General features: G+C 37.9%; 3 protein-coding genes across 3 annotated transcripts; 1 reads left to right on the top strand and 2 right to left on the bottom strand.

Annotated features, from left to right (window-relative positions):
- Window positions 1–663: 663 nt before the first annotated feature.
- Window positions 664–5,657, bottom strand: pomca (proopiomelanocortin a). Its single transcript, XM_079458558.1, has 2 exons — window positions 2,523–5,657; window positions 664–1,474 (listed from the first exon to the last, which is right to left on the bottom strand). The coding sequence occupies exons 1-2, from the start codon at window positions 2,661–2,663 to the stop codon at window positions 941–943; spliced, it is 675 nt and encodes a 224-aa protein (XP_079314684.1). The 5' UTR covers window positions 2,664–5,657; the 3' UTR covers window positions 664–940.
- LOC306895349 (angiopoietin-4) lies at window positions 4,195–11,618 on the top strand. The gene is made up of 7 exons (XM_079458557.1): window positions 4,195–4,331; window positions 4,836–5,462; window positions 7,893–8,127; window positions 9,088–9,225; window positions 9,369–9,585; window positions 9,741–9,936; window positions 10,044–11,618. The coding sequence occupies exons 2-7, from the start codon at window positions 5,070–5,072 to the stop codon at window positions 10,188–10,190; spliced, it is 1,326 nt and encodes a 441-aa protein (XP_079314683.1). The 5' UTR covers window positions 4,195–4,331; window positions 4,836–5,069; the 3' UTR covers window positions 10,191–11,618.
- On the bottom strand, window positions 11,161–24,221 carry snx9a (sorting nexin 9a). The gene is made up of 18 exons (XM_079458556.1): window positions 23,666–24,221; window positions 22,405–22,491; window positions 21,807–21,881; window positions 21,398–21,472; window positions 17,533–17,632; window positions 16,515–16,659; window positions 16,342–16,429; window positions 14,640–14,765; window positions 14,427–14,544; window positions 14,223–14,353; window positions 13,509–13,612; window positions 13,320–13,423; window positions 13,039–13,116; window positions 12,805–12,881; window positions 12,489–12,578; window positions 12,057–12,171; window positions 11,846–11,937; window positions 11,161–11,751 (listed from the first exon to the last, which is right to left on the bottom strand). Exons 1-18 carry the CDS (start codon window positions 23,675–23,677, stop codon window positions 11,704–11,706), a joined length of 1,665 nt encoding a protein of 554 aa, XP_079314682.1. The 5' UTR covers window positions 23,678–24,221; the 3' UTR covers window positions 11,161–11,703.
- Window positions 24,222–24,701: the final 480 nt, after the last annotated feature.

Consider the following 24,701-nt stretch of genomic DNA (forward strand, 5'->3'; position numbering starts at 1 on the left):
AAGCAATACATGTTGTGTTAAATGTAATCTTGGCATGTGTATAAAGACTGTGTTAAGTTATGTTTTAATCGTTTTGTGTCGTTATGTTTTATTTTGTATTTGATCATTTCTCATGCTTTCCTCTTGCAGTAAATTGATTTATTGGTCTCAAAGCAAAAAAGAAACATTCGTTTTTTCAGTTTATGTGAGTATGGAATATTCAAGTTGCTTACTTGTGAGGTTGTTGAAGTTGTTCTGCATGTATGAAATCAAATCCAAAAGTTGAGTTTTTCCTCTTAGAAACTGTGTCAGTTGCTGCATGCACTGGGTATTTTGTCTGTGCTTTTACCATTTTTCATTACATTTGTAGTAATGAAATAAAATAGTCATTTCATTCTCGATCACTGTTGAGAGCATTGCATCACTGTGGATTTTAATTCATGTCAATCGAGTAACAGTTATGTGTTTGGGTACTGTGATTGCAAACTGATATAACTTCAGAACTGTGTTCTGTAAATGTTTGCTTAAAATAACTTATTCTTAAGTGGTGTACATATGTGGTGTGACAAGATTAAGTCAATTAAAGACTAATTTTATGAAATGAAAGTCTGGCCTGTGTTCAGAGTTTGTTTGTTTATGTAGAATGCAAATTGAGTGTGTGAATGAATCAATTTGTTCTTTTCTGCTTGAAACAGAATCATTTTATGTATCACATTTTCAACATTTACAGTATAGTAGATTTCAATAAATAAGATAAAAATCATTATTCCTTAGCCTAACCGGTATTTAATCACCACAGCATTTCTATGTACAGAATTCAGAATTTATTGTTGATTACAATGCAAATAAACTCTAAAACTCTCAACTCCTTTTCTTTTATGATCTAGAAGTTTACTAGGAAGAAATGTATCTGGGTATATTAAAACCATTCCATACAATCCCTAAATCCCTTCACATCCCCTCACTGGTCCTTCTTCTGGTGGTCTTTATTGATGACGTTTTTGAAGAGCGTGAGAAGTGGTTTCTGACTGCGCTCATCCCAGGATTTCATAAATCCTCCGTAACGCTTGCTGGCGGGCGGGCTGCTCCAGCGGAAATGGTTCATTTTGTAGGATCCATCTTTTTTCTCCTGCTGGTTAGAGATGTTCTCTTCCAGGGGGTAGTCGATCTCGTTGGTGGCCAGCTCACGCCTCATCTCAGCTGGGAGGGTCTCTGTAGATTCCTCCTCCACGCCGTTGGTGTAGACCTTAATGGGCCGGCGCTTGCGTCCCACTGGCTTGCCCCAACGGAAATGCTCCATGGAGTAAGAACGCTTATGCTCGTGCCTGGGGCTGGACTCAGGGGCCCTTTGTTCCAGGGTGGGGTTGAATGTAAAGGAGGATAGCGGTGCAAGGATCTCGTTTTGCTCTGACTCAGAAGGAGGCTGCAAATGGCTTTCTCCTGGATATATAGGACTTTCATCTGTGAGATCAGACCTGCAGAGCTGGATGCATTCCTTAGATAGAGCATTAAAATATTGTTTTACATTTTTAAGTTAAGTTAAAGTTTTACATTTAAAAGAATGAGATTTAAAAGCAAATAATTTTAAGTATTCCAAAATCTTAGCAACATTATACTCAACATTTTAGCACAATGGCACCTGCTGAAAAAATAGAAACCATCACATAAATTGTAATGGTTCCCCTTAAAACCACTAGAAATTCCTTTTTGTAGTGTGTTTTGGGTATTATTCCGATAAGATTTAATGGTTCCCATATGTTAGATAACATCCCACCAATAAAATCCATCTCAAAGTAGTAGACCTATAGTTTCCATTAAAGCCAATACAATTCACATCATTAAATCCATGACATTTTCCATATTATTTTGGGCAGGGTTCTATTTTTTCTATTCAGCAGGGATAAAGCATTGTTAGATGGTTATCAGGGTTCAGTAATTCTGGGAGGTTGTTTACTAGTCCAAGTAAAAATAAATATTCTGGATATCCCCCGATATGACTCAGATCCTTCCATTCAAGGCAAGTAGCATTTGTTCATTAATTAGATAATAAAGCCGCTTGAAGATTTTTTGCGAAGCACATTAAGTTATTATGAAAGATTAATGCTTAGTGTTAGGGACTGGAACAACCTTAAACGCATAGCTCACCCAAAAATAAAAAATCTCTCATCATTCAATCCTCAGCATGTCATTCTGTATGACTTTCTTTCTGCTGCAGAACACAAAAGAAGATATTTTGAAGAACGTTGGTTGCCGAACAACACTGGCCCCAATTGACTTCCATTTCATTTGAGACATTTCTCAAATATCCTCAAAAGTATCCTCAAAAAAACCATAAACTGGTTTTGAATACATGAGGATGCATAAATAATGACAGAATTTTGGTTTTTGGACGAATAATGCCTTTTATCCCCAAGAATCAATTTGTGTCGCATGACTTAAACTGAACCCTACCGTATGTGCTATAGGCTTCGCTGATAATTAAATGCCAAATATGGGCAAAAGTAATTCTGATCATTTTCGTAAGTATTCACATTGCAACTCACCAAGATGCTTTCCTCAGTGCTGAGGTCCCGGCAATGAGTGCTTTCCCAGCACTGAGCTCTAACGTCAGATCCACCCGCACACAGCACAGCCAAAGCCAAGAGCCAAGGTGGACACAGCATCCTCCTCAATCCCTTGACCATATCTGAACAACCTCACAGCAACACAGTATAATTAATGCAAGTATTTATAACATAACACCCTTATGCATGCTCATTCACATTACATACATTTGAACATGACAAAGTTAGCTTTTGCATCATTTCTAAGATATAAAATCCATAATCCATAAATATTAATAAAAAAGCTAAGTAAAGAAATGCACATTGACATAATAAAAATATACTGTTTGTTGAGACAAACAATCAGAAACACATTGTTTATCAAAACAACAAACAAACACAAATGTCAAGCTGAAGTTGAAAAGGCAAAGTTGACGTTTGTCAAGTTAAGATCATAACTTACCTACCTGTGGCACAGAGAGAAATCAGTCTTATGAACGTCCTGCTTCAGTTTCTTCTCTCTGGGTGTTTATAAGCGTTTGCTCGTCTATGCTGTCTGAAACTCTTCACTACTTGTCTTTTATAAGCTACCTGTGCGTCAATTCCTCAAGGCCACCAAACACTAGGATATGTCATGTCACTTTTTAAGGGGTGGTGCAAAGTAGGAAACTCCAATGCATCATCTGCCCTGCAGATGAGTAATCAATGGAAGATTGACAGGTGACGTCGCAATGGCCCCTTGTGAATAAATGCAAGATTAGCGCAGGATCTACATGGACTTGTCATTTGTCGAATCATCATTTTGATGGCCATTGTGTTGAAGGGCACACGTGTCGGTTTACAGGACTTCCGTCATTAATGGTGACAATTCACATCGAATCAATTATAGTGCATGTGTTTTCCTTGTGTTTGGACACACAGGTGCTAATCTTTTTTGAAAATGAATTGGAAGGTGGGGGATTTAAAAAGGGAAGCCATCTGGGAAAGCATTTGGGTGCTAAAAGTTCAGACGGTAAATAAAAAAATATAAAATATTGGTTTGGATGCATTTAATGATAATCTGGCCAAGTTGCAACATCAGTCAACTTTAAACCAGAAATGATTTGTTATACAAAATAACGAATAATAATAATAATAAAATGTCAAACTAAATCCTGGAATCAAATGTCATTTACTGGCATTATTTCAGCTACACATAAACATGTGGTCAGTCACTCAGCTGAGTGATTCTATTCATTCAGAAAGTGTTTTTACATTGGTAACTATTACTTAGAGCAAAACATTTCAGAAGGGAATTTTCCATTAGGGCCACATCATTATATCGGAGCCCTGACCTTGCTAGCTTTTATGTTACTGGTTGCTTTGTCTCAGAGAGCCCTTTAGAAAGCTCTAGAGGGGTATACTTGAGCTAAATGGAAAATGAGCTTGTATGAGAACCAAGCAAGAATGTACTTTTTCCATAAAAAATCGAAAATGAATGATAAACATGAAAATATTTTTATGTAGAAATAGTTTATATATCTATAATAAAATTAACCACGATATGAAATGTAATTTTTATGTGTGATAATGGGAGAACCCTGTGGATGTGTATTTTATAGACCCGGCATATATTTAACAGGGTGTGCGTATTTCACAGGCATCACGCAGTGTTAGGAACAGAAATCCTATTAGAAAAGATTTACAGGATACGATGTTTGTCTATCCGTAGTAACACGGGCTCATAGAACAACATACTAGAGAGAGAGAATGAGAGGCAGATTTCGTGTCACATTTCTAATAATGAGGGATATGCCTGTCTGGTAAAAGGTAACTTTTGCTTATCTCATAAATTTGCATTTTTTAGATCTTTTTTCGGTGTCAGTGTATTATGCAGCTGTTTCACCATATGGCTTTTAATTGAACCACGTTTCATCCTAATGTCTTATGTGAATTTATTATATTTCACCCACTCTCTGTGTTATAATTGCTAAAGCAGAAATGCTTGACCCATCGGTCAGCATGACTCAATAAATATGCAGCATTTGAGGATCGTCTTTTGTGCTGCATTACACAAAAGAATATAAAGCCACATTTCTTTACAGGTTAAAACCATTTTCCAAATTTCTAAGATATATAATTATATTTGCATTTCTACATAATGTTTTAGCAATTTGCTTTACCACTATTTTCATCCTTCACTTCACAAAATGTGTATTAAAATGTTTTATAAAATCAACTGTTTATAGATGTTAAAATACACTTTTTTAAATGATATATAGAACATTTTTAGGCTTAGATACAATTCTTTAATTATATTATTTATTTACGCAGAATGCTGCTTTACAGTCTTTTGAGGATTTCTGGCCATTGTCTGACCAATCAGCTTTCTCCATCTCAATAACTTTGTCCTGAAGAAGTCTGCAGACAGTATTAAACCATGAGGAAATTAGTTTAATCAGGAGGACCCAAACAGGTTTCACAAAACAAATATTCCGGATTATACTGGATTTTTACTCACTATAGCCCTCTAGTTCCTCTATATGGAGTATTTTAATTCACAGCAGAATGAAGTTATCTCTGCTGTACAGTCTGTTATTCATGTCTGCCTGGGCACTGGATGTTAATTCTAAAGATGATGTTGAAGAGCCTCAAAATGCAGTCTCCGCTACAATAGACACATCTAAGACTAACACACATCGTGTTAGCACCGCTCTAATCCAGTGTGGTGAATACAGCAATGAGCTGATGCCAAACGGGCAGTGCCGTTTAATAGCCACACTACCACAGCTGGAAGAGCAGAGATGCCCCGATATGTTTCGATGTACGGATGAGGTTTCCTACTGGATGCATGAGAATGAGGAACGCAAACAGCAAATGCAGGACCTAAAAGAATCCATCTCAGAGCTTCAGGAGGAGCTGAGGAACCACAGGCATCGCATCAAGGTGCTGGAACTGCAGGTAAGATCCGAAGGTGTGAAGTTGCATGGATGTGTGTGTCCACTCGTCCAGCCTGAAAGTCAAAGTCTTGTGTCATATTTTTACATTAAAATGAGTTTTCATGGTTTATTGGCCACGCAAAAATAATATTCTTCTGCATTGTTCGCTGCAGCTAAACAGAATCTAGACAATGATGTTTCAGTACTGTCGCACACTAGATCTGTACTAATGCCTCATTAACCCCGATCAATTACAGGATTAGAGCTATAATCTGTTCAATGACCACATGATCAGCAGTGAGCAAGTAACAACAATTTAAACATGTACCACATACATATAACACAGACCCCATTAATTAATGCGTTTTGGTGACTAAAATATTTTGTGACGGTTTCAGAAATCGCATAGTGTTAACACATTACACATTTTTCAAGATGCACCTCAACAATAGTATTTTAAAATGTTTCCAGTTTTGTACAGCTTTAAATGAAAAACAAATGATAGCTTCCACCAAGACCTGGTACTAGGCAAGCTCGACTGGGGGGCTCATACAATTTGGCTGGGCTGATATTATCATAGTTCTTTACGTGCTTTACATTACATTCATTATTTAATAAATAATATAGATATGAAGTACTTCGATTTTAATCATTTTAATTGTCATCTGGATATTTTTGGATAGGCCCCAGAAAAATCTGGGGGGGAAATGCTCCCCTTGCCCCCCCCCCCCCCCCTTGACTTGGCTATGCCTCCATCTCTTTACAACTAAAACTCCACTCATGTACAACCCTGACTCAAACCCTGGGGTTTGTTCTGTACAATTAAGTTTTTTACATTGTACTCTTGAATATTCGGGAGGAATATGAACTTTGCTCAAGTATACTATAACCCCTTCAAGGGAAATTGTTTGCTCATTACAATTTCTTTCAAGATCAAGAACTTCAAGGTACATTTTGACCTTAAATATTTTATCATTCATCATGACATAAACCTCTTATAGGCCTAACATATACGGTAATATATTTTCTTACTTACCTGACAAGATTATAAAATGATTTTCTCTCAAAATGTTTCCTTTGTATTTATTCTACTGCTTAACTGATGTACTATGACATATTTTACACCTAATGGACAAGACTGTGTTTCGTGTCATGCATTGTAAATAATTATAAGATTTTTTTTAATCTTACGCATTTTTGGCCTAATGAGAACTGAGTGAAATAGGTATCCTTTCTCCCTTATTGAATGGCCTCTTTCAAATCCCCTGCACTAAATTACTAAAATAGTTAGCATCCATTCAGGGGCGGACTGGCCATCTGTGTGATCTGGAGAATCCCAGAATGGCTGGTACTCCAGGACGGCCGGTGGGCCCGCCCGCCACGCACGCAGTCATCACCTGTTTTTTTCCACCCACTAATCTGTTTCACACTCCAGTACTGTAGGTGGCAGCAATGCACCTTTAAGTTGGATGCCAGCTGCACTGGCCGCGGCCGCATTGCTTTGCCGCCTATACAGTCTATGTTGGCCGCCAAGTATGGAGAAGAAGAAGAGGAGGGAGCGGGGGGAAGAAACTAACAGCAAAGACGTTAGAGGCTAGAAACAAATAAACATTATGCATAACGCGGCGGCCGCGGGTAAAAAATGGAAAGAAAAGGGTGGGGCTTAGAAAGCGAGAGAGAAAAAATTGCGAAATTTAGATGCTGAAGCCACTTAATGACGCAAACTAACAGAAATATTTAGCAGCACAGCCAGCAGCAGCACCTCACAGTTTAAAATTATCAGCATATAACAGCATATTATATGACGTTTTATTTAACAAAGTTTGGGAGGAGCAGGTTCAGATAATTAACCCAATTAGCACAATCAGTAATCAACTCAATTTCCAGGTATAGATACACAGCAGATCTACCTCTGTTTATTGACAGTTTATCAGCATCCCTCCTCTACCCCATCACCTCACTTCTAGTTCCATCTACTACTCTTACCACTACCGGGGGGGTACTCTGGGTTCAGGCCTATGTGTTGTGTGTTTCAGATACCTGTTTTGTATTGGTTCAGCAAGAGGGACTGCAATGTGTTGAGACCTCCATTTCTATGTGAGAATTCAAGTTAATCTAGAAGAATATGCTTTTAACACAACATCTAGTCAACGTCAGTGCTATCGCTATAATTTGGATGGTATAGTATCATGAGCCACAATTAAAGTCTTGTGACACTCATGCCAGGCGTTGTTGTTGTTGTCGAGTTTCCGCGCGCCGTTTGCTTTGGGCCAGGCCTAGTCAAAGTCCAGGGCTGTTTTTTAGTCCCAGTCCGTCCCTGCATCCATTCAATGTACCTGTTTGAAAACAACATGTGTCCTTAAAATGCAGTTTTTCATATTTTCAATATAATATGCATTCTAATATCTGCACTAATAGGAAAATATAGAACTAACGTGCTTGTTTCTGGCAGAGTGAAGCGAAATACGACATGAAATCTTCTTTAGAGCATCTCTTGCGCACACTGCAGCAAATCTATGAAGAGACGAATACAGTGCTGCAGATCCACGGATCGCTCATCTATGACATGGAAGCACAGATCCGCAACCTAACAAAGATAGTGGATCGCATACGGCACAATCCTGGCTGTATGATCAACATCATCCGCTCAAACACGCTTCTCAGCGCTCAAGACACCCTTCACCCAGGTCAGAATGAGTCGATACTGAAGAGCTTATCTACAACAGTATGTTTTGAAAGGTGATTCATATCTCGATATCGGCTGTCGCAACCATGTATGTTATTGCTATAGACCACTTCGGATGACATAATTAATCCTTGTTTTACGCTGGTCCCGTAGAACATCTTGTTTAACTACTCAAACGTTTTAACAAAGTACAACCAACAGACTACTTATAACCTATTTAAAATGTTAAACAAATTTCTTTATGATGTAATTATATAAGTAAAATATAAGTATACTTTATTTAAGTAAAATGTAAGGCATAAAATGGAACATTCTTCCTAACGCGGTACGGTCAACCACATCTCTCACAACCTTCTAAAAATGACTTAAAACCCATCTCTTCTATGAATACTTGACAGAAAAATGAAAAAAAGTACACCAACCCTTCTCCTTTGTTGAAACTAGTCACTTTGTATTAGCACCTAATGTACTATTGCTCTTTTATGACATATCGCTTATTGCTCATCGAACTGTTTGTAAGTTGGATAAAAAGCGTCTGCTAAATGACTAAATGTAAATAAATAAATAAAAACTGAAACAGGAGGTGCTTCTGGATCAATCTTGCAAAGTGGCCTATATAGCAGGACTACAAGTGGAGTTGCAAAATTATTTTTGTTACATAGAAGTGTTTACTATTGCCACTGTTCTTCCTATTTACACATTTTATGAGCCACATGAGCCATTGGTTGGAGTTAACAACCTCACTGCTATAGATTCTGCTAAATTTCATAAACTGGACACTTAATAGCATTTAACTGTTGCACATTATTTTAATAATATTTCATAATACAGTATACGCTGAAATATAAGTAGATTTTTTGAGGACAAAACCTGAATCTAGTTCAGTCTTACGTAAACATTTTTGTTCATGTATTATTATCATGTGTTATTATGTCAAATTATTATTTTTATTTTCATTCAGAGGGTCAACACATAAGAAACTGTCCAACTGACTGTGCATCCCTATACTACAATGGAATCCACAGATCTGGTATTTTTACTGTCGTTCCCTCCCTGAGTTCGACACCAGTTGAAGTTTACTGCGATATGGAGACCCAAGGTAATTGCGTTTTTCCAATAAACATATTCATAGACTATAAGTCTATAGTTCTATTCTGTTAGATTTCAGCAGTAAAAGCCTCTATTCAAGATTTAACGATGTATATCAAGTTTATCGGTGTTATATTAATGTCTTTCTGAAAGGAGGGGGCTGGACTATGTTTCAGCGTCGACAGGGCGGTAAGGTTAATTTCAATCGCAAATGGAAAGAATACAGGGACGGCTTTGGAGATCTTCATGCAGAATTCTGGCTGGGAAATGACCACATTCATGACATCTCCAGCCAGGGAGACTATTCCCTTCGCATTGACCTTGAGGACTGGAACGGCAAGCACAAACATGCACTGTACCAAAACTTCTGGTAAACACACAGAATGCAAATCGTCAATAAAAAATTAAATAAAGCAGTATCACAAAAAACATAATCTTATATGCAGATCAGGTGTGATCATGTTGTGTCACAATTTCTTCCACAAGCTGGCCATGAAATAAGATCGTCCTTTGCTTGGTTTACAGGATTGAGAATGAGGAAAACCACTACCGTCTCCATGTGTCTGGGTTTAGTGGTACAGTTGAAGACTCCTTTGGTTGGTATCATGACAAGCAAAGCTTCAGCACACCTGACACGGGTGACATCTGTGCTGAGATATCTCATGGAGGCTGGTGGTACAAGCAGTGCTTCTTTGCATATCTGAATGGAGTGTATTATAAGGTAGGATACCAATAAAACAATTAACATTTTAATTTCATCTATTAAAGTCATTGGATGTATCCCAAATAACTTATCTGACTTGGCTTTGATTTAATCCTGATGAGCAGGGGGGGCGCTATTCTGACAAAGGGAGGAATCTTTTGGGGCCTGATGGGATTGTGTGGTACTCATGGAAAGACTCGGATTATTACTCGCTGAAGAGAGTGAGCATGATGATTCGCCCCAGGACATATAGGCCCCGCCTCTCTCCATAACATCACTTTAGGACACTTTAGTCGAAATATTATTGATTATATGTGTATAACATATGCTCATGTATTTATTGCCTGAATGTATATTTGAGGAGTTTGGTTACAAAATGAGATAACTCAGTTTAAAAACAAAATAATGTTTTATTATGTTAGTTAGCTTAATTCTTGGGAGTTATTATGGTTTATAGCAAAACAAACCAACTGCAGTTTGATTGATATTAATTGGAATGCAATAAAAAAACATGATTTTTTAACATTTCTCATTTTGGAACCTAACTCTTCATTTCACAACATTGTTTACATTTTGTACCTACTTTATTTTTTAAATTGACAAATGTAGCAGCTGTGTTACAGTAGCATTGGATGACATCCTGTGATGTGCTGCTCTGCTATGATAACGTACTGTATCTGTACCATGCATAAAGACTAACTGCTTATCACACAATATCAGATATGGGTGGAGTGGATTAGAAACTCAACATTTTTCTACCATTTCATTTCATACACCATCAGTCAAAACAAACACGGAAAAACTTTAATAGTCAAGATTGAAAAATAAATAAAAGGAAAAACAGATTACGATTACTGATTATTGTTACACTATCATCACTTAATTATATGGGTGGAGACTTTCATAGTGGTTTTTACATAAGATTTTAAATATAAGCCTACTACACCCCTATTTACTGTATTACTCCCACAGAAACCCAATGAAGTGTAGTAAAACCTGTACACACGCGCTAGTGCACACGCACACACCAAGGTCGCTATACTCCTCATTTCCTCCTTTCTAAGGCCAGAGATCTGTTTCCTTTTTCAAATTTCCTAAAACCGACCCACCAGCTTCCTTGACCAGGACCATACCTTACTGTCAAAACACCTCACAGATTAGACTGAATAGTCATATTTTGATATTTTTGTGCTATGCTAAATCTATTTTGACGATAATCCAAGCAACACAGAGCACAATGAATAGTATAAAGAAATATTTATTACACATTGGAGGGCTAGTTAAAAATATTACACATGTGACAGACATTTTCAGATTTTTGCATAGAATGTTTTACCACAGGTAAAATACATACTGCTTTTATCCACAACATACCACACATATAAACATCTGACGTGCTTACCATCACACACTGAAAATAAAACCATGTCTAACGATTTAATTAAAACGTTAATAAAAGTAATTTGGTAGAAGGCCCAGCCTGAGCATATATGCGTCCCTGAGAGACCTTGTCTTTACACAGGAGCGTGTTAAATCATATTAGCCGCTGTAACAGTTATAATCCTCAATTCCTCTGAACGGAATATTTGGTGTTCGGTTAATGATTTCCATCTTATGTATGCGTGCACATATTATTTGCTCCCTTGTATTTTACATGTTTTATATTATAAAGAAATAAAGCATCATTTATTTTGTTAAGTCAAAACAAGATGGTTAATTGTTAGTGTTAAAAAGCACACAAGCAACCATAAATGAAAAATTCACAAGACACGGTTTGCCGTGTCCTCACATGGTCGTATACTGACTGAGAGCGTTCTTCAGCTTTTCCGCAATCTACCCAGCAAAAACACAACAGGACATCACATACACAGTGCGTTACATATATTCAATGTAGACTGCATATTTGTTGTGTTTTATTGTTACTCACCATCTCATAGAATTTCACCTGTTCCTCAAGATAGAACTGCATCAGTCTGTTGTAGTCATAGATACGGTTGCTATGGAAATGATTCATCTCCGCTAGAGAAACAGATGGTAAGGCTAAGATTACAGGCGTGGGACAAACACTACAAGCACACAGGTAATATTACCAAACCACAGATACAAAAGGTCTTACAGACAAAGTTGTACTAATGTACCTTGTAATGTGTAAGACATGGTGCTAAGATTCTTTTCCATTGTGTGTTTATCTTGTGGACTGATCTTGTTCGTCGCCACCAAATGATCGGCTTCTTTTACTTTATCAATGGCAGCCTGTGGAAATATACAAATAGCAGCGTTTCTTTTTTATCTGTTAAAGACTAAAATGTGTTCATGAGACTCACAGCACAGTGGTCCAGAAGTCTGAGAGCGCGATTTTCGTTCAATTAAATAATCAGCAACTTCCCTTTTTGCTTTAGCAGCATGACATCCATGGAGTTTGGAGTTATGGATTTTTATTCTCAGATTTTCAATGTAATGTGGTCTCAGACATTTGAGCCACAGTGTACATTATCATACACACTAGATTTATGACCATTTTAATAGAACAAGCAATCAGTACAAATACCAAAGAGGTGAAAGTTTCGTACCCTGTGAACTCCCATTGTGTCAGGGAAACAGCTCAGTAGTCCCTTATATTCGATGTTTGTTTCCATCAGGAAGTGTAGATCTTTTCTTGGCTGATTAACAAAAAAGAATTCCAAAATGAGTGGTTAACTCTATTCATAAACACGGCTTACTCTCTAAAAACAGAAGTCAGGGGTTGCGTTATTATTGGCCGGCCTTGGCGGTTACAATGCTATCACTTTTGGAAACAGCAGCAGGATACAAGCAAGCAGAAAGATTTGGACGAAGGGAACTGTTAGAGTTCAAGGACTTCACAAGTTTGGATTTACTGCATGATACCTGTCCAGCAACGATCTCTGCTATTTCCTCATACGTCTTCCCCGTTGCGGTTAACGCATCGGTAAGCGTTGATTCCCCTTTAAAAAGGAAACAAATTATGTCAAGCAAATATCACACAAATAATCATAAAAATACAAAGTAGTTACCTAAAACTTTAGATGTGATATAAAATATTATACTACGAATACTATAGGCTTTTTGTAGTGTTAGAATTGATAATAAGTTAAACATTACTTGGGTATGCACTGGTGTTAAAAGCAGATGACAGGTTCTGAAATGCTTTTCCAATCTGCCGATACTCCTTTTGCAATGCTGTTGAATCAAAAACAGAAAATGATGCGTCACGTATAAAACATTAGCACAGAACATTAAATTAAATTAATTAATTCATCGAATCAAAACAACCATGATCCAAATAAAATGTCTCAGGACATGAGACAAACTATATAATGTTGGAGTTACAGTAAGTCAGTAAGTACAGTAAGGGTGAGGAATGAGGAGATTTGAAAACTTACGGCCTGTACATCTCTTCCAGTGAAGATGACCAACAGCTAGAATTTCTTTAACACTGTTCTCCATAGATTTAGTAAACTGATTATACGTTTCACACTTCTGCTCCCTACAATCACATCAAGAGAAGACCACTGCGTTGTCAAACAGAAGTTTTAAAAATAGGTTTTATGTAAAGTTAAATATTCCCTCACACTTGAGCTGGATCTAGCTCTGGAAGCTCTGGATCTATCGTGGAGAACATTTTTACACCCACTACTTCATCTTTCTCCGCTTTTCGCTTCCCTAGTTTCCAATCCTGATGGAGAGCATACAAAAAAATAAATTAAAAAAGTAAAAGTAAATCTTACTTTAACATGGAAAAGTTCTAAACAACATACAATGTTTAAGATTATATTTCAAGGACTTCATCTCAAAATACTCAAGCTTTGCAAGAACTTTGCCCGTGCTTTTTACCTTTAAAATGTTTGTGTAATTTAGGCTCAGTAGATTTCATTTAACAAGGGGACAAATCATTAAAAAAATCTTAATACGTAATTCACATTCATACTTTTGTTTTCAAATGTAGCGTGTCATTTTCGAGTCACTATTGCCAAACTAAAGAAGAAATAATAATAGAAACCTGTTTTAGAACAGGTTTGCCGAACCCTTATGTGCCAAACAAACAGAGAAATGTTTTGAAAGCACCACAGTGTTTCCAGCTGATTTCACAACTTGCAACTGTCTTACAGTTATCTCTGGGATCCTAACGTAGTAAAAATGACACACCCCATTTAACATAAAAACTGGCCACACTTTTTAAAAATTCTATTTTCAAATCTTACGTTGAATGCAAGACTTCATATTTATGTCAGAATGCAGGCCTATGCATTGCAAATGTTCTGTATTCTGTATTACAGCAAATGCACCTTTTCATCCTTGTAGCTAAGGAAAAGCTGGAAAACGTCACTGTTTGAGATAACCGGATGTCGGCACATCCTGGACATCCAGCCCTGCAAGCGTTCCATGCGCATTTTGATAAATTCCTCCTCAAATCGACCTAAACAGGAATGGTCAACAGATGTTAGGCATCTCTAAGAACAAAAACACTAGCTTTGTTTTCATTTTGTTACCTGTAACTTGTTTGTCTGGAAGACATGGAATGGGCAGAGCGCAACCAAACTTCTCCACAAGCCTCTCGTATAACCAATCAAAGTGTTTGTATCTGTGATTAACTGGTCTGTTTGTAGTCTGAAACCAGTTGTTAAACACTCAAATAAACCAAGATTAACATTAATAAAAAGCAAAAATATGCAGTTCCAGAGGGTTGTTTGAAGGAAACTTACGTTAGGTGTGATTTGGTATTCGATGTAGCTCTTCAGACCGTACATTTTTGAACCTTTCTTGGGATCAGCCACCATACAATCTATCTGAGCTTGTGGATACAACCAAACTGGACCCACCTCACCCGACTGCAATTAAAACGAAAAGCTTAAGAACAGTATTTTTCTGTAATAAAGTAACCTTGGTTCCCTGCGTAGCAGGACGTTATGGGAAAAAATATATATTTCTCTGATGACTGACGCTTTTAATAACGCAGTGAATACTGCACGACCATTGGTAAGTGAAGAAATGGCAGTGAAGCCACACGGACCTAATGGCGATCACGCCTGCCAAAATGGGCTATATAAGCAGACACATTGCTGTAGGGTTCTCAGGTTACTTCGAAGACCATATGCAGCTTGTAAGCACGGCCAGGAATGCAGTATTCGTTCCCGTATTTTAGGGAACCGAGGTGACGTTAGTAACTGAGTACGTTCCCTATCGATAAATCACTACTACTTGTAGCAGAATGCTATGGGGGAAACTAATCCCAGTTTAATCCCGCCCTGCTACAAGTGGAACGAAAAACACCAGTTAATCCCGGAGCCGTGGCTTGGGTATGAAGCAGGGAAACCCTGCAGAAGGCGGAAGAGCCAAGCTAATAGGTGGCCTAATCCGGTTAATAGTCCCAACAGAAAGGACCCTGGCCTGTAAAGCCAGAACTGGGTAGAGATTACCTTAGGTACGTAACCATGCCTTGGGTTGAGGACTACCTTTGAGTCGTCAGGCCCAAATTCAAGACAGGAGGGGCTCACAGAGAGCGGCCATATGTTTTACCGATGCTAGAGCTAGAAACAGAGCGGTTTTAAGCATTACGGAACGGAGGTCCACAGACTGCAGAGGCTCGAAGGAAGAACTCTTCAGATATTATACCCAAAACCCAATCCGGTACCCCGGGAATGTGACCTCTGAAGGGCGCGAATGTGACCTCTGAAGGGACTCCTCCATTCCCTGGAGGAGTTTGGCCTGGTATACCTGTAGCACTGCCATGGAATGCAACGCAGAAGGCGCTTGGCCAGCAGATGAGAATGCGCGTCCAACGAGTGCCGAGGTGGTTCTATACGGCTTAGAGGGATGAGCCATCCGTCCGATAGCAGACACAGATGTGCGGCCACAGTCTCATCTAGGGGAGGCAGCTTCTTGTAGACTTAATCCTCTGCGGCATCAACCGAGGTGAGAGCGGAGGAAGAAAAGGGTCATAGACGGGCCGAGTAGGGGGCGTGCCATGACCTGGTGAGTTTATCATGAACTTCTTGGAAGAACGGTGAAGTCCGCTGACGAGGGGCCAGTTGGAGCCCCGGCAGGAACCATTCATTTACACCAAACGAGACCATGTCACTGGTCGCGGCAAATGGACGCTGGTCTGGCTGGGAGAAACAATCCGACAAATATCCGCTTACGTAGCCATACGCCCTGCCCCTTTTGGCCGGCGCCATCGCCATAGGTTCATGCAGCTTCGCTGCCATTGGCTCAAAGTCTTACTTCGCACTTCCCAGTGGCCGTGCAGTATTCACTAAGTTATTAAAAGCTTCAGTCATCGGAGAAAAAGGAGTTTCCCTGCAACGTCCTGCTACACAGTACGAGTGAAGTATTGATAGGGAACTTAATATTTTTTTTATGTATACGAATGTATAGTAAACCAAGAGAAAACCAAAAACAACTTACAAAAATTGGGAGTCTTTCATTTCCTTTGGCTACATGCTTGGTAAGCAAATACACCTCTGGGTTTGGGGTCTTTGAGAACCCTGGAAACCTACAACAAAATGAAGTCAAACCTTTTAAGAAATGTGTAGATTATACTTCTTCACCATTATTGAGAGTATCAAAACAACTTTTACTTGTTTAGAGATATCTTCATTGTGGAGTGAGCCCCACCCCGTTGCATCGTTCCAACGTCATCTGCTTGGGGGCCGTCATAGCCGCCAGTGGACTTTCCATCATCAGAATCATCGTCCCATTCATCATCGAAGGAATAGAGAGAACCTGAGGGTCAAAACATAACATCAGCACAAAAAAGGTCATGAAAAGCTATACAATCGTTGTGGACCAAAGATTGTAAGCTGACCCAAGGAATAAAATGTATGATAATATGTAAACTATTGAATAGAGAATGCCTGTTCAAGTTTAAAAGTCACAATATGTAAATTTGGACAGCTAGATGGTGCACTTTCGATACAACATCAAAAGGCAAAGCTAAATGTAGTTGAGCAGAATTATGGGACATGTCGGTTTCACCATCCAGAAACATATGGTGTTTGACCATCATGTTCACGGACGAGGTAATGAATGAATTCATTGTAATTAATTAGCTTGCAAGAAACATTGAATGTAATGATACGTTAGCCTGCAAATTATATTGATATTAGATATTGGATTTGGTAGCGTAATGCTACACATTTTTACATGTTTAAAATAGTCAAACAGTCATCATTTTAAAAGTAAACTACGTTTATGCTTTTTTGTGTTTCCTTTACTCGCCAAAGAGTAATCGTGATCCATAATAACAGAACAACTGAGGGTATTGCGGAGCACCGGATATTAAGTCACTGATATGCGACAAATACAAGGGAGACAAGGGACAGGTTCTTTTTTTAAATAGGAATTTCTCAGAATTTGCACATTCTTGGAAACAGGAATCCAAGTTCAAACACAATAATTCTCTCAAGTGTAGGAAGCACAAGCAAAGACCATTACTTGCTGCTGATATTTGACTACTTCAGAAACCCAAAGGACTTTGTCTGTGGCATGCTGAATGTTTCAGATAACTGAGAGAAGTTTAAAAGTTCCTATAACAAAAAAACTGAGATTTTAAATATTTCATTGAGATTACAGATGATGATAGGCTATTTCTCTTACCATTGTTGCCTGCTGTTTCCTGTTCAGTTTTATTTGAGTTGTCTGCGGAGCAATTGTTGGACCATGTCGTGGCGGTCCAAGCCTCATTTCCATTAACCCCCTAAATGAAAAGCATTCATGTCATCATCCCCCACTATGAACGTACTGACCTAGACATTTAGACATTTGATCCGGTTTATTTCTTTGGATTTCAAGTGGTTTCTTTCAGCTAAATTATTCAAAAGATCAACTGTACCCACTCTACACCCCTCCTGAATCTGATCACACAAACCCCAACATAAGATGCAGGTAGTTAAATATGAGGGCTGGAAAAAGCTTATTATCCCAGACGCCTCACCAATTTACAATAAAAAAACATCTGATGAATTTACCTTTAACAAAACTTGAGCTAAACGTTTCTCAAAACTAGATTACAACAATTCACTGTCTATGTATTGCATTCAATCCTGGGACCTATCAAAAACATGGCTGCCTTATGGTTTACACTGTTAAATTTTCAGTTTCTTGAATGTTTCAGTCAATAAAAATGGTCCTTGTAACCAGTTATAATTCAAATTTATAAATCAAATTCTTACAGCCATTCCTAAAACATCTCAGAAACTTCCCTACTGCTTAATGTCACCACAATCCAAAGTACTTCTGTTTTTATGTCAAAATGTGGAAAATTGTTTGCTGAAACCATTACTTTGTTCGTTCATTACGAAAAAGTCAATAACAACAATCTCCCATACCTGGAAAATGAAGGGTGGACAAAAATGAATTGCACATAAGGCATAAAAATATGTCTCTCGAAAAGTTGCCTGCTGAGAAAAGGGCTAGTTGTGCTTTAGGTACTAAAGGCCAGAGGCTCTTGAGTTTGTTTTTGTCCATTAGTCTACAACTTAATGGCCAATTTCATCAATACACCTGACCTTGATGCTAGTAAATACGAAGTCACAGCCCTGCAAAACCATTTCTCTTGCTTCCTGGCTTCACCTATTAAGACTGCACGAATTTTCCCTGAACACAACATTACTCATGTGTTTATCATCATTAATGCTTTGGTGTTGTGGATCCCCCCAAAATGTGAATGACTCACCAGAGGCTGATGGAAACGTTAGAGAATTTGTTCAATTTCTCTGCAAGTGTGCTTTACTAAAAAAGAATTTTCCACCCATTGAGATAAATGCAAAATATGGCAATCAAATGTGAAAACTTTGTCTCAGAGCCCTTTATACATTTATACGAAATATAATGTGTTAAATGAAAGTGTGTAGATTTAAAGTCAGGTTTGTTCACCCTCTTGTAATTTCTAATCTTATGACTTTCTTTCTTCCAGGGACACAAAATAATACATTTTTAAGAATGTTGTTAATCGAAAAGCAATAGCACCCATTCACTTGCATTGGTTTTGTGATGAGAGAGAGTAAATGATAAATAAATCTGTAACCTGTCACTTTACTCAGAAACTACAGAGACAGCATAAAATAAAAATATACATGCACAGAAAAAGCAACAGTTTAAAGGAACTCATAAATTCTTAATGTCTTTAAATATTTTCATAATAATTTCTAAATAACTACCGAAGTGTCTTGTAATGCACAGCTTTGTTCGATGCGCTGATGTAATTTGCACCAAAACCTTAAGTTACTTAAGGGGCGGGACACTCACGAATGCAGAGTTCGCCTCTATATGTAATCTAGGGCATTCTGAAAGATTTCAATAGCCAATGGCACCTGGGGGGTCTTGCTGGTTTTGTTAATCACTGTAATTTAGCCTTAGCCTTCTATTACTTTTACAGCAGGACAACCAACATATCGTAAAGTATATCCTGTGAAAGTATAATCCTTAGACTTTCATTTAGTTTTGATTGGACTAAGGCAATGCCAAATACTTACAGTAAATAACATTTAAATAAATGGTCTAACTCTGATGCGCGTCACTAATACCTAGATTTTTAGCCTAGTTTTCACACACTGGGTCACACTTATGAATGCAAGTCGCACCTATTATTGACATTGATAGCTAACTATAATAATTAACAATGAACATTTGTGTAGCCTTATCAAGCACCTGTTGCACTTCTAGATTGCTGGCAGTGTCTCGAGCCTGACTTTCATGATCTCCTTTTTTTTCATATCTCCCAGTTGCACCAATGGTCCAAAATTCAGTGCTTCAGTGTTTCTGGCACAAGAGGACGTTATTACGTATCCTTGCGCTTTTTTAAGTAGGTTTACGGAAATCCTTGATCTTTTCTAGTGGGTATACAGCGTGTACCTACATATCACGTAGATTAACCACTGGTTTATCGTACCTAAATAACGACTAGCGAAGCCGACGTTTCTGTCAAGCCTTGTCATAAACATTAACTGCAGTCCTTATTAAGCGAAAAAAGAAATCTTCCCCTTAGAAGTCCATTATAAGGAAACAGCTTAACCTAGCCAACCGAAACAACGACCACGTAAAAACTAATTTCTACTTAATTCAAATCAAAACCACGCGACTGAAAATAATCTTTCAGTGTTCGACTTTTAGAGTGTGCACTCGACACGCGCATCGACACAGGCTAACTTTCTGTGTACTGCTCGGTCCTAGTAGCCTACTTCTCCGTGACGATGACGACGCGTGGTGAAAAAATCTTTACAAACTAATTTTAAAGTGAGGAGGACATGTGCCCCTTGTCCCCAGTGGAAATTACGTCCCTGAATATGTCACGCAGGACTAACATACCGCATGGAGCCCGGCATTATTGTTTTTGGAATATTACCGAATGCCTACGGACTTTATATTTTAACTTAGAAATGCAAATTTTGTCATTTGAAATTTTGTCAATCCTTAAGGCTAACATATTTGTACTAAAAGTAACCATCCATTATTGTTTCATGGTGACTATTAAATTAAATACATTTTAATTAAATACATTTATTAAACAAATAAAGCATAAATTAAAGAATTAGATTTTTTTAATGACCAATGAAAACAATCATATATCTTCTGGACTTTATCAACCCCGTACATGTGCCTACCTGGGAGGCTTTCTAAACAGTACTGAGGGTGTTTCAATATATGATGGCTACGTTTTGGCTGCTTTTACTTCACCATCCGCTCAAACTAATCAATTAAAACATAACAACATTTCAATTATAGTTTAATAAAAAATTAATTAGATTCAAGAACAGAAGGTTCTGAGAAACACACATTCAGTGAAGTGTGTCCAAGCGTGACTGGTAGAGTAGATTATTCCGTCAAAAAGATCATTATCAGACTGCATTCTTGCTAGAATTCTGCCAAATTGTTCGACATCTGCGACTGGTGAACCTGGCCTAAGCTTAAAGGTTTGAATGTATTTCACTTCTCATCTATCCGCAGACTGCCGAACAATCAAACGCCATTACATTCACACTGTTGCAGTGCACAAAACAAAGTGTGGACATCTGACAACCTACAAGGAGAGAGAGAGAAAGAGAGAGAGAGTGGTCCTCGTGCCTAATGTCTACAGCTATAATGAGGCCCATTTACTCTCATTTTCCTGCTTCCACAGGAAATGGATTTCAACTGTGGATGACACACAGGGCTTTTGTGCAATGTAATGCTCACCACAGCGCTGATTAAATTAATGCAGATTTCTGGTAAAAGGTGGCAGGGGAAATGAGGAAGAAAAACCAAGATTTGAGTTAGGGCTATTTATAGTGAGCCATGCTTAATATTTCACTTGAGGAAGTACTGCACCATGACAGGGAGATTTGATTCCTGGAATTGTAACAAATATCTCAGCCTACATTTCAAAACTATCTGTGGACTCAAACCTAAGAATGTTCACCACGCTTCTCCAAAAAAAGTAAAATAAACTGATTTAAGTACTGTGTGGAATAATTTACAAGGGTACCTGAGCATTTGCCGGGCTGTTGTCGTGATCATGATTGTAAGCATCGTTTTGGTCCGTTGTGCTACCGGGGTTGAGCTGAAAACATGAACAAATATTTGAGAATCCTGTATTTTCAATATATTTTACATTTGGAGTGGTATACAGTAAATGACAATACAAAATTAAGTATATTTCTGTTATATCACTGCCAGTTACAACTCAGACATTATTTTTTATTACGAATAACGCTTTGTGATGGTATTAAAGAAATAATGCATGAAATAAAAAGCATTTGAATGTATTCCTTAGAAAACATTCTCAGTGGGGTGGTCTCTAGATAGCAGAGAGATGTTTACTTTATTTTAGTCATCCCAGGTATACTAAAAACCCACACTTCATTGTTGTTAATTATGATTAGTTGATGATTTACCTCAATATAGTCCACTGGCACCAGTCCTGTGTCTCCTCTGGAGTTTCGAGCTTCTACCCAGCCACCACCAACATTCTACACAACACAATGCATAAAAAATATACAGCCACATCAAAAAATGAAGAGAACAGCCCAAGTTTTTATTTTAGCAGCATGTCTAGATGTAGTGTGGCCATTTAAGTCCAGTGTCAGTTGAATTTCAACAAAATCAAACCTCAAAGTCATTCAACAGCAATGCGAAAGACTGACAGCATGACAAGACGCGTAACTTTCCATAAATGCATGTGCTGCTGTATTGCCTAAAAGTGAATGTGAATTTATTTTCTTTGCAGGATTTGAGGTCTGTTATTTTATCTCCAATTGTCATTTTATGCAAATAGATGCAGCGACAATATTTTTATTTGACATTTAAGAAAGATTTTGCGAGAGTTCACAGAATGAAACAAATAGGATAAGTTTACCAAACCCTATAAACCGTAAATTCAGGAAAAAAATGAAAATAGTTGTATAAACCGTATATACACACATATCAGTCAGTCCGTCTTGTCCGGCTGACTGCATCATTTCAATATTAGAACTACAAGCTGAGCTTGCTCACCTGGTTAGTGACCGTGAGTATTTCACCTTCTTGAACAGTAAGCTCATTGTTGCCGGACTCGGCGGTGAAGTCATACAATACCTTGGCCTGTAGACAAAGCACAAGGCAAACATATGGGTAACATCTAACAATAAGTGCATGAATATTTTAGTGTGGTATAGACAGCATGTTATGTAGTATGATGCCAAAATAAACCTTTCATAAACATTGATAGGCTTTATTTCATTTTTTGTTTAAATGCAGGTTAAATATATCAATATAAGATCAAATAATATATAAAACTAAGCAAAAGTTTTAGTGATTTAAATGATGCATTAACTAAACCCTTCCCAAGTCAAGAAACATACACTTGTACCGTTCATTTCTGATAGCAATGTCACAAATTCACAAAGTTCCACACACACTGAAGAAAACAGACACTCAAAGCCACACACAGTGTATGAGGGTTGTTTAAATGCCCATCATATTTCATATTCAGTGTGCTGAGTGTTTATTCAGATCAAAATGACATTACTGGAACGATAATGCTGACTTTTCGGTTTACACAATTGACTATCACTGAATGACAACATCCCTCGGGCTTTGTTCCTAACAGGATGCACCATGTTCCTGCTCAATGCAACACAGACTGGACACATGCAGAAGACGTGAAATGGATGTGTGGGTAATGAATATCCACACAAGCTGTCTAAAGAGACTACTTACTAGACTAGCATGTTATTATCTTAAATAATAGAAAAGTGCTCGTTTTATGACAACCTGGGGGTTTCTATACAAAACGTATTAAGTAAAATATGTCCTCGCTACAAATAGCAAAACAAATGGCTAGAATGCTAGAAACACCTCGTTCACATTCACTATAATACAAGGTTATTTTCCTAAGGGTTCGTGCGTGACAGGTTGTTGTTGACAGGCCGCGTCTACCCACGTCGAATACTTACGCGAATGGTTAATAACATATTTATTTAGTTTTTCTGCTTTACAGCCGCCAACGTCCTGTGCATGTTAGAAATCGTTTTCTCGAACAGTATCGCAGTGTAAACATGACGTAAGTCAGACGACCAGCTGTCCCATAAACACATTGACAAGCATACAACGATTTAAAAGCATCCCGTCTACATTTACTTCATATATTTAGGTTTTTAAATTGGCAAGAAATACTCGCATAAACACACTGGTGACTTCACCGCACAAGGTGCATTTCATCGACTCGCAAACGCGCCACGTCCTTAGTGTTTATATTGATGTGGTAAAAACTTACCTTCATTGCCATCGTGGTATCAATTATTTAGTCACCATTAACATGCGACATCAGCGAACGTTGCTAAACGACCCTTTCTATCTCTAAACGCAGCAAGAATTTCGCGTTTGCTCGCCGGCAATAATACATGTATGTGACCGCTTAGCGAAACCACGCTCGATAAAATCCTGTTCTCTGACCCATAAAACCCGATGGGCGTTCGAAATGTAGACGTTTCGTCCTCTTCCCCTAACCCAGACCCGGAAAACTTGAGCACATTGGCCGAGAATTGACTTATTGAGATACCGAAGAGACTCTCCCTCCAACTCACCGCCCTGCCAAGAGCACGTAAACAACTGTTGAGAAACAAGTGCGGAGAAACGCTACATTTCAAGATTTCGTTACATTTTTGGGGGAAAACACGCTTTATAACACCGACGGGTGCGAATGCGAGTTTATTTTATATAAGTTGTGCTTTTTGAGATTTAGCTGAGACATTGTGACAGTGTATCGGTGTTTGAGGCGTGTCAGTGCAGGTTTTCAATAGAACAGGCTTTCCTATGATCGCAAGGTGGATGTGGGTGTGGATATAGTTAATTAAATAATTATATAGAATTACAGTATGTATATAGTATGGGTACACGGGTGTGGATTTGTAACAAACATGAGTGTGGAAAATATTTGAGCACACCCATTGTGAGGTGAGATTGCGAGGTGAGATTGCCATCTACTGGATTTAAAAGGCAAAGTCAAAGGCCCAGAACCCGTTTTATTGCGTCTAAAAAATATTTGTATTAATATTATAATAATATTTTATTTTTCTTTTGTTATTTAATTCCAAAAAGCTAACTTTCTTATATTCTAGATTCTTTACGCACAATGAATTGCTACGACTTACAGCTAAAACAAATTTAAAACTTACATTTCTCAAAAAAGTTTTTGCAAAACAGAAATGTTCAAAATCTACAAAGTATGTTACATTATGTACTCAATGAACACAAAATAAGACATTTTGAAGAATGTAGGACAGATCTTGGGCACTTTTGACTAACATTGT

This window comes from Barbatula barbatula (genome assembly GCF_947034865.1).
Source record: "Barbatula barbatula genome assembly, chromosome: 6".
In the NCBI taxonomy this organism is placed as follows: domain Eukaryota; kingdom Metazoa; phylum Chordata; class Actinopteri; order Cypriniformes; family Nemacheilidae; genus Barbatula; species Barbatula barbatula.

Excerpts from the sequence above, each read along its gene's own strand:
- pomca (XM_079458558.1), bottom strand. The coding sequence starts at position 2,663 with ATGGTCAAGGGATTGAGGAGGATGCTGTGTCCACCTTGGCTCTTGGCT. Across the intron at positions 1,475-2,522 it reads GCACTGAGGAAAGCATCTTG|GAATGCATCCAGCTCTGCAG; the intron begins GTGAGTTGCAAT and ends GCTCTATCTAAG.
- LOC306895349 (XM_079458557.1), top strand. The coding sequence starts at position 5,070 with ATGAAGTTATCTCTGCTGTACAGTCTGTTATTCATGTCTGCCTGGGCA. Across the intron at positions 5,463-7,892 it reads TCAAGGTGCTGGAACTGCAG|AGTGAAGCGAAATACGACAT; the intron begins GTAAGATCCGAA and ends TGTTTCTGGCAG. Across the intron at positions 9,226-9,368 it reads CTGCGATATGGAGACCCAAG|GAGGGGGCTGGACTATGTTT; the intron begins GTAATTGCGTTT and ends TCTTTCTGAAAG.
- snx9a (XM_079458556.1), bottom strand. Across the intron at positions 14,545-14,639 it reads AATACCAAATCACACCTAAC|ACTACAAACAGACCAGTTAA; the intron begins GTAAGTTTCCTT and ends AACTGGTTTCAG. Across the intron at positions 11,938-12,056 it reads CATGTCTTACACATTACAAG|CGGAGATGAATCATTTCCAT; the intron begins GTACATTAGTAC and ends CTGTTTCTCTAG.